At 39.2% G+C, this 14,834-nt stretch overlaps 1 protein-coding gene across 1 annotated transcript in view; it reads left to right on the forward strand.

The window, feature by feature from the left end:
* LOC139737633 (WD repeat-containing protein 20-like) overlaps positions 1-14,102 on the forward strand; it is a 107,601-nt gene extending 93,499 nt beyond the window's left edge. The window contains exon 4 of the mRNA XM_071648308.1: positions 12,206-14,102. Coding sequence (XP_071504409.1) covers positions 12,206-12,247 — 42 coding nt within the window. The 3' untranslated portion in view covers positions 12,248-14,102. The remainder of the gene's footprint in view (positions 1-12,205) is intronic.
* Positions 14,103-14,834: the final 732 nt, after the last annotated feature.

Here is a 14,834-nt window from a genome sequence, read left to right on the forward strand (position 1 = left end):
GCATTATGGCGGAGGCATCAGTCGCCATAGCGACATTTCTAGTTTATAGATGAAACGAAAACACACATAGAAAGACATGTTAAAATGATCTGAAACAAAGAAATAGCATGATATGAATTTGAATGAACACGTTTGGAATTTGACTGTCTTTCGCGAAATTTAATGACTGAAATACCCTTTTCGGCAAGTCAAGGCGAATTTGAATGAACGTAGGGTACCAGCCAATTTGAATACCCATTTTACGAATTCGAACCTTCTATCAAATGAACCAACAAAAGTGCGAAATTGGCTGGGAAAACCTAACTGGCTGTGATGTTTTGGGTATCTATGATGTAAACTAAGGCCTACTTCGATTGTAAAAGAAAAACAACTATGACTCTTTTCAGCTAAATGATGTCATAATAATTATGTGGGGGAGGGGCACTTTAGTACAAGATGAAATGACTGGTTTTCGTAATATGGTCATCTTGGTTGTGCACTATACAGAAGTATGCTTCCTTTGCAAATTTCTTGAGTGTTTTGCTACTGTAACCTATGGGACCCCGTATACAGGATAAGATGACTTGCTTTAGTGTTTGTGATATCTCTGTTCAGTAGGCCCTGATATTAACGTTACAAAAGAATTTGTAATGACCATTTTCAGCTGATTCACAGTACATGTATAATGGATGGGACACTGTGGAGCTACTGTCTGGGGCTCTGTGCAGGATGAAATAACTAGCCTTGGTGTGTTGAATATCTCTGATAGGTACTTCTTCCAGTGCAAAAGAAATTACCCGTGTTTGGGGCTATACTGTGCGGGGCCCCGTACAGAATGAAATAACTGGCTTTGGTATTTTGGATATCTCTGATGGGTACTACTTCCATTGCAAAAGAAATTAGCCGTGACCCTTTTCACCTGAATGAAACTAATGTGTGTGTGTGTGTGTGTATGTGGAGAGGGGGGGGGGCACTTTGGGGCTACTGTCTGGGGCCCCGTACAGGATAAAATAACTGGCTTTGGTGCTTTGGATATCTCTGATGGGTATACTTCCATTGCAAAAGAAATTAGCCGTGACCCATTTTGGCTGAATGAAACTAATGTGTGTGTGTGTGTGTTGGGGGGGGGGGTGCACTTCGGGGCTACTGTCTGAGACCCCGTACAGGATAAAATAACTGGCTTTAGTGTTTTGGATATCTCTGATGAGTATGCCTACTACTTCCAATTGCAAAAGAAAGTAGCCATGACCCTTTTCAGCTGAATAAAATCTATGTGTGTGTGGGGGGGGGGGGGGGGAGGGAGCAATTTGGGGCTACTGACTGGGGCCCCGTGCAGGATAAAATAGCTGGCTTTGGTATTTTGGATGTCTCTGATGGGTACTACTTCCATTGCAAAAGAAATTAGCCGTGACTCTTTTCAGCTGAATGAAAAAAAAATGTGTGTGTGTGTGTGGGGGGGGGGGGGGGGAGCTCCTTTGGGGCTACTGTCCGGGGCCCCATACTGGATAACATAGCTGACTTTGGTGTTTTTGATATCTCTGATGGGTACTCCTTCCATTGCAAATGAAATTAGCCGTGACTCTTCTCAGCTGCACGAAAGAAATCAATGTTTGTGTGTGTTTGTACGTATGACCTATGGGGGGTGGGGCTCTTTGGGGCTACTGTCTGGGGCCCCGTACAGGATAAAGTAGCTGGTATTGGTGTTTTGGATATCTCTGATGGGAACTACTTCAATTGCAAAAGAAATTAGCCGTGATTCTTCTCAACTGAATAAAGTCAATGTTTGTGTGTGTTTGTACGTAGGCTTATGGGGGGTGGGGCCCTTTGGGGCTACTGTCTGGGGCCCCGTACAGGATAAAATAGCTGGCATTGGTGTTTTGGATACCTCTGATGGGAACTACTTCCATCGCAAAAGAAATTAGCCGTGACCCTTTTCAGCTGAATAACACCGATTTGTGGGGCCCTTTGGGGCTACTGTCTGGGGCCCCGTACAGGATAAAATAGCTGCCATTGCTGTTTTCATGATAAGTACACCCAAAGGAACAATATCCACCAACTTTTGTCCGTGACCCCCTTCGGCTGAATAAATCCATTTTTCGGGGTCCCTTTTTGTGGTCCCTAGGCTTACGGTACAGGATGTGACTTGCCAGCAATTCATTTTATTGACCCTTGGACACATCCTTATATGATGAGACCATTAAAAGGTGTGACTCTTTTCAGCTGAATAAATCTTCTGGGCCCCCGGTCTATATGGTGGAGGCATACCAGTCGCCTTAGCGACATTTCTAGTTTTTTGTGTGTGTTTGTTCATTTTTTTTTTATTGTGCTCTTGCTTCAAGGAGCTACGCTTTTCCCACGTAAAATTAATAATGGATACCGCGCGCAGAGGCCCATGTTTTGACGTGAAGAACCACACATTCTTTATATATTTGTAATATTTTTGTCCCCGCCGAACGAGTTCGAGCAGGGGACTATGAAACGGGCTCCGTACGTGTGTGTGTCCGTGTGTCCGTCCGTCCGTCCGTCCGTGTGTGCGTCCGTGTGTGATCAAAATGTTCAATTTGCTACTTCTATGTCATTTTTGAGCCAATTTTGATTCTGTTTGCTTTATATGATAGCACTACATGGGAGCTTTGAAACTTTACACAGAATTTCAGTCGTGACCTTTGACCTTGACCTTTGACCTATATTGTACATTTTGCTACAAAATGCTACTCCTTCGCCATTTCTTACCCAATTTCGATTCCGTTTGCTTTATGTGATGGCACTAGGTGAGGGCTTTAAAACTTCTACACAGAATTTTGACCTTTGACTTCTTTGACCTTTGACCTTGATTTTTGACCCATATTGTACATTGGCTACAAAATGCTACTCCTTCGCCATTTCTTCCTCGATTTCGATTCTGTTTGCTTTATATGATGACACTAGGTGAGGGCTTCAAAACTTCTAAACAGAATTTTGACCTTTGACTTATTTGACCTTTGACCTTGATTTTTGACCTGTATTGTACATTTTGCTACAAAATGCTACTTCTTCGCCATTTCTTACCCGATTTCGATTCCGTTTGCTTTATGTGATGGCACTAGGTGAGGGCTTCAAAACTTCTACACAGAATTTTGACCTTTGACTTCTTTGACCTTTGACCTTGATTTTTGACCCATATTGTACATTGGCTACAAAATGCTACTCCTTCGCCATTTCTTCCCCGATTTCGATTCTGTTTGCTTTATGTGATGGCACTAGGTGAGGGCTTCAAAACTTCTACACAGAATTTTGACCTTTGACTTCTTTGACCTTTGACCTGAATTTTTGACCAACATTTTGTTGTACATTTTGCTACAAAATGCTACTCCTTCGTCATTTCTAACCCGATTTCGATTCCGTTCGCTTTATGTGATGGCACTAGGTGAGGGCTTCAAAACTTCTTCACAGAATTTTGACCTTTGACTTCTTTGACCTTTGACCTTGATTTTTGACCTATATTGTACATTTTGCTACAAAATGCTACTTTCGGCGGGGACATATATTACGCACCGCGTAATTTCTACTTCTCCTTGTTTTATTTAAAATAGAGAATGTTTGGTTGTTCACGTAATGTAAAAGATATTGTTTTGACTTTTCATGCACTTAAATGTCGAGCATTTTCTTCTTTTTTTTTTTAATGGGAGAGAGCGCAATGTTATTCTCTTTAGCATTGACGGCCTAGGCAGATACATATCATATTTGTGACGCAGTTTTGATTATCGTTAACACATGAATTGTTCTCCTTCCAGATCAGTCCTTGATTTAGTGAAAGTTAACAATATTTTTCACGTTCACACAAGGCAGTTTGGTTAGCCAGTGTTCAGTTCACAACCAGTGAAATTTCGGAATAAAGCGATGGGCCCAAAACGGTGTTACTCTGAGGGTTTGTTCCGAAATAATGATAGTTCTAATACTACATTCCTTATTATTCTGAAGGTTCATTAATCGGAAAATAATAAAGAAACAATGTCCGTTACTTTCCAAATGAAATAAGTTTTGTTATTTCAAACGTTTTGCCAGTAAAATTTTGAAATAAAGCAGTTACAGTTTTCTTACTCTGAGGGTTCGTTACTCTGACAGAAAAAATAGTAATAAAATAGTACTAGATTCTATATTCTGAAGGTTCGTTAACCAAAAAATAGCAAAGAAAAAAATATCCGTAAATTTCAAAACGAAATCAGTTGTCATTTCGAACGTTCTGCCAGTGAAATTTTGGAATAAAACGACGGCACAAAACAATTAGTTTTCGTACTCTGAGGGTTTGTTACTCCGACAGAAATGATAATGATAAAATAATACTAGATTCTATATTCTGAAGGGTTGGTTAACCGAAAAACAAATAAAGAAAAATGTCCGTAAATTTTAAAACGAAATCAGTGTGTCATTTCGAATGTTCTGCCAGTGAAATTTCGGAATAAAACGACTGCCCCAAAATAGTTATAGTTTTCTTACTCTTAGGGTTCGTTACTCCGACAGAAATTATAAGGATAAAACGATCTTCTGAAGGTTCATTAATCCAGAAATTATGATAAAATGATCTTCTGAAGGTTCATTAATCCAAAAATAATAAAGACAAAATATCCGTTAATTTCACAACGAAATCAGTTTTGTTATTTCGAACTTTCTGCCAGTAAAATTTTGGAATAAAACGACGGCCCCAAAACGGTTACAGTTTTCTTTTACTCTGAAGGTTTGTTACTCCGTAAGAATAATGATGATAAAATACTATACATTGTTAATTCTGAACGATCGTTAATCAGAAAACGATAAAGAAGAAATGTTCATTTATTTCCAAACGAAATCAGTTTTGTTATTTCGAACGTTCTGCAGTATAATTTCGGAATAAAACGATGGCCCCAAAACGGTTACAGTTTTCGTACTCTGAGGGTTCCATACTCCGAAAGAATAATGATTAAAAAATACTCTACATTCTTAATCTAGTCCTGAATGATCGTTAATCGAAATATTATAAAGTAGAAATGTTCATTTAAATCCAAACGAAATCAGTTTTGTTATTTTGAACGTTCTGCCAGTATAATTTCGGAATACAACAACGGCCCCAAAACGGTTACAGTTTTCTTGCTCTGAAGGTTTGTTATTCCAAAACAATAACGATGATAGATAATACTAGATTCTTTTCTGAAGGTTCGTTGATCCGAAAATAATAAAGAAAAAATGTTTGTTAATCTCCGAACGAAATCAGTTTTGTTTAGTTTGAACATTCATCTGTAGTGCCGACATTTGGTGTTGTTGTTTTCGATTAACAAACCTTCGAAGTACTCAGTAATGAATCTTTCACTTTATGATTAAACAAACCTTCGGAATAACGACCATCACTCGTGTAATCAGGGAGGTACATATTTGTATGATATCTCTTTGATGTCAAAGGCTCAAGTGACCTATTGCCATCGCTCTTCGTCCGGCATCATTCGTGCGTCGTCTGTCGTCAGTTGTGCGTAAACATTTTACATTTTCATCTTCTTCTTGAGAACTCCATAACCGATTTTCACCAAACTTGGCAGTTAGCATCCCTAGGGGGATAGGATCTCAATTTGTTCAAATGGGCACCATGGCCCACACATGGGGGGCCCCAGGGGGGCCCAAACACTGTAGAATTAAGGAATTAAAAAAAAATCTTCTTCTCTAGAACCAGAAGTGATAGGGCTTAGATAATACTATGAGTTAGTACATTGATGACTGTAGTTTCTAGTTTGTTCATGGGGTTGGCGGAATCAGGGGTGGCCCCCACCCTTGGGACCCAGGAGAGGGGATGGGGAGAAGTCCTACAGTTGTAATGGGGCCTGAAGTGTACTTGTTCATCTTCTTCTTGAAAACCTCATGATGAATTTTGACCAAACTTAGCAGGTAGCATCCCTAGGGGGATATAATCTCAATTCCTTCAAATGGGCACCATGGCCCACACATGGGGGCCCCAGGGGGGCCCAAACACAGTAAAATTAAGGAATTAAAAAAAAAAAATCTTCTTCTCTAGAACCAGAAGTGATAGGGCTTAGTTGATACTATGAGTAAGTACATTGATGACTGTAGTTTCAAGTTTGTTCATGGGGAATCAGGGGTGCCCCCCTTAGGACCCAGGGGAGGGGTCCTATATAATGGGGCCTAAATTGTACATTTCCATCTTCACTTTGAGATCGCCATGTCTGATTTTCACCAAACTTGGTAGGTAGCATCCCTAGGGGGACAGGATCTCAATTTGTACAAATGGGCACCATGGCCCACCTGGCCCAAACCCCCTAAGATTAAGGAATCTTTAAAAATCATCTCTAGAACCAGAAGTGATAAGGCTTAAATAATACTATGAGTTAGTACATTGATGACTGTAGTTTCAAATTTGTTCATGGGGTTGGCGGAATCAGGGGTGCCCCCCCCCCCCCCCCCCCCCCCCACCCTTGGGACCCAGGAGAGGGGATGGGGAGAAGTCCTACAGTTGTAATGGGGGCCTGAAGTGTACTTGTTCATCTTCTTCTTGAAAACCTCATGATGAATTTTGACCAAACTTAGCAGGTAGCATCCCTAGGGGTTATAATCTCAATTCCTTCAAATGGGCACCATGTCCCCTCTTGGGGGGCCCCTAGGGGCCCATCCCCCCCCCCCCCCACACACACACACACACATTAAGGAATATTTAAAATCTTCTACTCTAGAACCAGAAATGATGAAGTTAATACCATGAGTTTGTACATTGATGACTTTAGTTCAAGTTTGTTCATTGCAGATCCAGGGCTGCCTGCCCCCCCCCCCCCCCACCCTGGAGTTGGGGGGGGGGGGGGGGGATCCATATGCAGACCTAAGTTTCCAATGTTCTCATTTAAGAGTGTGCAAGAATGCATGGAAGGTAAAATTGCGATACTCAGGTGAGCGCGTGACCCCCGGGTCTCTTGTTGTATGATATCTCTTTGATGTCACGGCCAAACTACCGCAGTATACCCAGAAAGGAAAGTGCAACGATGTCCCGAAAGTTCTCGATTCTCGCCCATCTGCATGCAGTAGGCCTACCACATGGTCGAGCAGACGGCGAGAAAGCAAAAACACTACTAGTAGTTAGTACACAGCGCGCGTTGTTGTGATGCAGAGACGGCTAATTATATTGCAGCAGTGAAACAGGAAAGGCCTAAAAGAAAACGGAACCTTCACCATCGGCACCTACTTCTCTTTCATTTATTATTTAGGAACTGCTGCCAACAAAAGATATGGAGTTTCTGAATTGTTTCTGTGAGAATATGCCCCTCACAACGCTCATTTCATCTCCGTGAAAATGTCGCATTTAGTGGAATTTTAGCGGCGATTTATTTGTGTTCTATTGAGCATAAGCGAAGGTTTCCACGCTTCGCGCGGGACGTACCCACCCCCAGAACAGCGCGTATAAGTGTCGACAAGCGTGAAGAAATTCCTGGTGAGAACACTGTTAGCACCGCAATTACGGTGCCAAGCAAGCGAGTGTAAACAGAACGAAAAAAATAATCCGGGGCTAAGCGACGGAGACGAAGTCCGACCCCCCCACTGACCAATCAGAAACGAGGTAATCAAGTGCTGCCGGTGTGTGCGTGTACTGGTACAGTGCACAGCGTAATCATGAATATTCATGTGCTTTGGAAAGTAGGGGGCTAAGAAATATGAGTGTAAAAAGGTCATTTTTCTCCAAAGCCCAGGACAAGAGCTTAGTACGGGATTTATTGGCGAGTGTAAAAAGCTGAAAAAATTGGTACGGGATTAACGATAGTCCTGGGTCGGAGAGAGTACGGGGTTAAGAAACACAAGTGTAAAAAGGGCTTAAATGCTCAATTAGGGCCAGATTTTGTACATAATATAGACCATGTTACGTGGGTCATTTCATAAAACAATGACTTTGGCCTCAGATGCCATCTAGGCTGTGCGAGGTATGTAGGGTCAAGGGTCAAGACTACTTTGTCCTGTATCTTGGTAATTACATGCCCTATCACTCCCATATTTTGCAACTATTTAGCCCATGGCATATGGATCATTTCATGAAATAACAACTTTCTATTCAGACGCCATCTTGGCTTTCTAAAGTAGGGTCAAGGATCAAACAGATTTTGTCCTTTATCTTCTTAAATACATTGCATAATGCCCCCATAAGTAGGCCTACATCTCTTCCTCTGTATGCCCCCTGAAAAGCAAAAAATGAAAGGGAGACAGAAAATAACGTTCAAAAGTATGACATTTTCATTTTGTATCATTGTTAGTATATATATGCCGTATCAAATCTTAAAATCTGTACGCAAAATGACAGGTTCAATTCTCTTTTCTTTGATGAGAATCTCAAAACTGACATGGCCATTCGTCCCAAATCACAGATGTGTAACAGATAGCGTCACGCAAATCAGGTTCGGAGCTCAAAACATTTATTTCCGGATACATCAGATCACCCAATTTGTCAAAATTGACAAATTTCCAAATCTAGTTATTCTTGGCAGTCTACCAGCACAAAAGTGTTTGGCAATTGTTATTACTGTAAGACGATATTTTTACAACATGAAATTTTCGCGAATTGGAGCAGATGGCCTTTTTTCACGGCATAAAATTTTTGCAAGTTGCCTCTTACATTCAATGCGTATAAGTGTAGACAAGAACTTTCACATGCATTATAATTTCGCAAATCTTGGCTCTCATGAAATTCGCGAAATTAAAATGCATGCAAACATTCCTCATTTTACAGTAATCACCTTCAGTGATATTCTAGTTATGCAAGAATATATCAGCTGAAGAATTTCCAGGGCATTTGATTAACCTCTGTAGGTAATCAAAACAGCAACACCATACTTGGAAAATAAGACCGTAGTAGTGACCACATATGCATCCATGTGATTGGCTCATAATAACATCCCTTTATTGCAACATTATACTTTAGTAGTGGGTATCTCATTAGCTTTATAATGACTAGCTATGGCATCCTGGTGGCAACTAGAGTCTCACTGGTTGCAGAGGAGTTGCGAGAGAATTGAACATGTTCAGTTTTTTCAGAGACATTTTCCAGTCTCCAGCTGGTCTCAGAGATGTCTCTGCAATATCTCCTTAGTTACGGCCAAGTTGCAGAGACTAATTTTGTCTACGAGGTCTCTGAGATGTCTTAGAAATGTCGTGGCAATGGGCCGTATGCATAAAAAGGAGCAATTGCTTGTGCTAGCCTTTTCCTTGAATCCGTATGCATAAAGATAAGCAATTGCTTGGGAGCAAAAGCTTTTGCTGGCAAGCACAAGCAATTACTTGCTGCCTGCGAGCAATTGCTTAGAGACCAAGCATTTGCTAAAAAAGACGTATGCATAAAATTGACCTTTCACTTGTTCTTGCTAGCAGTTGCTAACATTTTTTCAAGCTCTGTAAAACAAGTGTGAGCTTTTGCTCAACTGGGACGTTCACTTTTATACATCATTTTCATAAATACTTCATAACAGAATGGCAAAAGTTGTGCACAAATGGTATGAATCTACAAGAAATTTCTCCTAAGATGTATAAGAAACTTTTTGTTTCAACAAGGGGAATGTCCAGTGGTTAGCATGCAAAATGGATACAAAATGGATAGATGTCTGACATCTGTGGAGAGCAAGGAGACCTCTCTCCACGTGCGACCTGTCAGATCCACGCTATTTAGTGTAAGCAGTGGTTGGGGAGTTGATGGGAATCGGCCAGTACGTGTGTGTATAGAACTGTTGTATGTCTGGGTATGTGTGCATCTGTGAGTGTCATTCCATAGCTCTTCTGCTATGTCAGGAATGTTTCCACACACACACCTTTTCAAATACATTGTATATATCTTATCAAACCTGCCTTTGCTCTTATGTTCGCACAGGCATGATGTCCCTTTTGATGAAATCACAAGTTTTGATGCTGTTATTGCTGACTAAGAAGACTGCTATGGTTCCTGATGTCATTTTTGACAGCGATATAAAGAAATAAAAGAATTTCACACAATTTTATTTTTCATGAGAAGAAGAAATTCTATTAACTTGTTACTGAAATATGTAAAGGGTGATATGATTTCCCTGCTTTGTGATAGAGATAAATCAAATGCTCTTTCATTATGCTAGAATGTGAAAATATGTTGAATTTTCTTTATATTTCCTTTGAATATTGTCCAAAATGATGTCATGAGGTACTGTATGATAGTCTCCTTATCCAGCAATGACGGTACCGACATTCAAAAATTCATAATTTTTGAATTGATTGAACAATTTTTATTGAATGTTCACTGATGTGTTCTACTAGTACTGATATTGCTGCTTTCACTCAATCCACATTTATATTTTGGCTTGTGTTTCCTTTACAAGTTTTCACATAAAGGAGAATTCTAGACCAGTTAAAAGTTAGTCTGAAAAGAAAGGGTCTAGTAATTTTAACAACACAACATTGAATATTTGATCAAAATCGGATGAAGATTATGGAAGTGTTGAAATTATGAAGTGTCTCTCATTTTCACAAAACAGTTCTTGAACAGTTAATGCGAATATATGCAAATAGTTGATAATGTCATTTCCTCACAGCTTGCCATAGTGTTCACACAAAATCTTCTAATATTCAGGGTTGTGTTTTTTTCTCTTTTTTTTCAAATGCAATTGATACCCCAGTCTCGAATCCTAATACATATCAACTAACCATTATTGTGAATTTATTCAGACAGAAATAACATTATCTTTTATATTTAGTAACAAAAGAATTGAATTGTCTTTATTTTTTAACATGATCTATGAAAAATTGCGAGTGATCATCAGCTTACTCATCAGCTCACTCATTTGCATATATTCATATCAACTGTTTGAGAACCATTTGGCAAAAGTAGTGACTCTCTACATTTTGAAACTTTCTTACTTTTGATCAAATTTTCACTGTTGTGCTTGTTGAATTGTACTCTGTCTTTTCAGCCAAATTTTTACCTATAGGGTGGTGATTTGGCTCAGATGATAACGCATCTGCCGCCCAGCCAATCCAAATTACCCAGGTTCGATTCCCGAGACTTGATGAGCGATGTTATGTGTTACAATCATACCGTCCCTTCTAGTGAGAGGCAAAACGCTCTGTCCCTCTGATAGGACATTGAATGGATGTCCTGTATGTGAGAGATTCACAACTTAAACTCATGCACATAAATGTTCCAGCTTCATTCATTGCAAAGAGCAGGTAGCGTAAACCAGTGAAGTGATCTCCTCACATCCAACTGGACCACATGGAAGACTAGCTAGTACAGCTGAATATAGGTTTTTCCAGCCATCTCCTGAGATGTAAAATGAAACAAACAAACAAAACTGGTCCGTATGTTCATTTCTCTAATTATACCCCCGCATACGCTAAGTGTATAAGGGGGTATATAGGAATCAGCCTCTGGTCATTTGGGCGATCGGGCTTAAACTCAAATTTGGTGTAGATAATGACATTGAGGTATAGATGTGCAAGACATGTTTTTTGTGTGTGTTTGTCAGAGAAAGCATTGCCATGGTAACCACAACTTCCCCAAAAAACTATGGAGCGAACTACTTCCACCGTGTTTAAGCAATTTATTTCAAATTCAGGATGTAGGACCTCTAATGATCTATAGGTGTGGTTACGCAAGACACTCTTTGTGTTTGTACCTGATAACGTGTTGCCATGCTAACTGCATATTTTCTTCAAATCTTGTGGAGTGAACTACTCCCACAATTGTGAAGCAGTCAAATTCACCAGGTACTCACAAGGTACTACACACATGTATACACAGACAGACACACACACACATATTAACCTTTTGTCAAATCCAGGTTCAATTCTTTTTCATAGGAATCTGGGCTGTGGGAGCGGGGGTATTAATCATGATTTAAATTTTGAATATGGCCCAGCGCCTTCTCATTAACCCCTTCACTTGATAATTTTGATTGTTTGTTTGCTTGTTTGTTTTGTCACTCTTTCATGTTATACTTGTCATACTATTATCACATTTTTTATGTAACATATCTTATTAAGTGAAAATGAATGAAATGAATGAATGAAAAATCACCTTCAGTGATGCTTCTAGTTCAAATCCAGTTTAGTAATATTAGTTTGAATCGCTTCATTGAAAAGGTTTATTTTAATTGTCTACACCCCCATACACTTTGAGATTATAGCGTCATATTTCAAAGTCCAGTTTTGCTGCCTGTCTTGTCCGCCATTCATTCTGTTTTCTTTTTCTCTGACAATATCTTGCATCATACAGGGAATGACACAGCAAGTAACAATGGGAGGAACAGTGGTATGAGGGAAGGTGCACTAACAGTGAGGCGATGGATCAAACATATGGTACTTCCAGTCTCTTCACCTTGCGTTGGGACGAAGAGCGAGCGTTTCTCCGACAGGCTATGGAAAGGCTGGCTGTGCAGATGGGCTACTAGGCAATGCTCTCACTACATAGCTGCTCTTTGTCTGTAAACTCAAGAGCGCCAGAGTAGGAATGGTCTCCCTGGCACCCTTCTATTCAAGCCATGTCTGTTGAGTTGATCAAGCATCACATGTCATCAAATTTCTCTTCTTGTTTTTAGGTTCAAGTTTTTGTTAGTATTTTGAAGAGAGGAGGGGAAGGGAGAGACAGGCATACAGACATGCAGATTGTGTATTTATGTATAACAGACTTTCTGTCATATTTCAGGCCTGCTTGTGTTGTTGTCAGACCACATGTAACAAACAAAGATTTTTTTTCCCCAAGAATATCAAGTTCAACTGTAATTATTGAAATGCATAGGGCAATAAAGTAGTCAATTTAAGATAATTCTTAACCCATATCCGCTGGTAGCATATACGCTCTTGGTGCCGTAGGCTATTTTGAGCATGTTCAATCAACTGTACTCTTTTAACTATAGAAAACTAGTAGCAATTGAAAGAAGAAATAACCATTATGGTCTTTAATATAAGATGTAAATCAGAGTCCTTTGAAGAATGATGTGATGTCACATAGTATAAATATTTACATATGATAGGCAACTTTATGTCACTGACACTTATGAGAGGAAAAGTATAGAAAACTAGATTCAATTGAGAGAGAGAAAATAATGGTCTTTAGTGACAGACGTAAATCACAGTTCTTTGATGAATGTGCTGTCACATACAAGTATTTATACATGAGGTACACATTTACATTTGATCACATGACTTTTTCAACAGAAACCGTATATAAAAAATATAAATAATTGTTACACAGAAAGATAATCATCATGTATCAAATGTTCACAATGTGAGCTTTCTGATGGTTTATACAGTAACTCGTCGGGTGTAATGCCTACAAATCTGAAAAGATATTGAATGGAAACTGTTATGGTGCTGTGGACTAGTGTAGTCTAGATTGTAAACCAATGGATGGGACTACAGTGAAGTATGTAAGTGTATGGCATTGTTTGATCTCCCGCCAGGGAACTCCAGTCCAAACAATAGTAACAGGAGGTAAGGCATGGAACTGTGGGATGTTCGGTCAGAGTTCATGGGCTATAAAAAGGTAGTGTATGACGTCATTAACCTATTTATTTCTGCTGCGGACTATCCCTTAGATCGGTAATTGCAGCGTTCATGTAGACTACAGGAAATCACATAGGCAAATATGGGCTAAGATCAGTGTTATCTTATGGGCAAGTTCCATGGATATATGTCTTTAAAGGGTTCTGCCTAGCAAGGACTCTGTTTTTTGCCGTATAGCAGATACACAACTCATGGACATATATTGCAGCAACTTCCATAAAATCCCTACTGATTTCATTAAAGGACTACATTTGTGCAAGCTTTTGCTGATGCCCTGTAACAGTGCAGTGGATGTAGCATTATAGAGTCATATATGTGTACATGTATATCACTACCACCTGCATGCACCCAGTTGTAACCACAGGGCTAAATGCTAGCACACATAATAAATGAAAGTAGGTATAGCTGAAGCTTTACTATATTCATTACAAGAGGGCCTAATAATTTAGAAGTAATAAGGATTAAGCATACTTTATTATTAAAATGCACAAACAGACAATATGTATTCAGTAAAAATCCAGAAATGCTGTTAGTTGTTTTGTGGTTTTCTCCTCACAGACATCATTGCCATCCTAAAAATATTTCTTTGGCATATGTGTTTAAAGCAAAAATAGATAAATAAAACTCTTCCTTAGCTGGGTGGTTCCCTTTAAAGAAGAAATCCATCCCAAAAATAGATAAACTTTAAAAGAAAGAGAGAGAGAAAAAATTCCGTACAGTTCGATTCAGATTCAATTCAATTCAATAATGGTTTTATTTCAATCGTATCGCAGTCGGTGACTGAATTGCACAATGTTACAATAAAATATAATACATATACAATACGGATTAAAGAATTATAAAATTACAAAAAGGCATAATTTCCATCATAAACACATCATATTTAACCAGGATATGGACTTGTGAGGAAGCCTCAGCGAAGGGAGAAGGAGAAGATAGACAGAGTTACTAATAGGGGGTTAGAGAGGCAGAAATGAGGGATGGAGATCGAGAGAGACAAATTTGAGGGAAAGCGGGAGTCCTCGTAAGAAAATAAAAATCATAAACATCATAATTGAGATACATAAGTTCTGTCACTTGCATGCAATTGTTCATTTCTTCAAAATGCTGGAGCATCCAAAAATTCAATAATTCCTTTAAATTAGTCATGCCATGATAAAGTGAGAAAGTCTACACACTGCAGAAACGGGAATGATAAGATTATCAACTGTAAGAATGGTACAACAGAGTTATATATGTAGGTATTTTCATGAATAAACTTTGAATTCCTCTATAGAGGAACATGGCAAAAATGACAAAAATTGGATAAGAAATAAGGAAGATATGACATTTTGATATTT

Source organism: Diadema antillarum, unplaced genomic scaffold (genome assembly GCF_040938485.1).
Source record: "Diadema antillarum isolate AM-2024a unplaced genomic scaffold, OU_Dant_1.0 seq00000697_RagTag, whole genome shotgun sequence".
Classification (NCBI taxonomy): Eukaryota; Metazoa; Echinodermata; class Echinoidea; order Diadematoida; family Diadematidae; genus Diadema; species Diadema antillarum.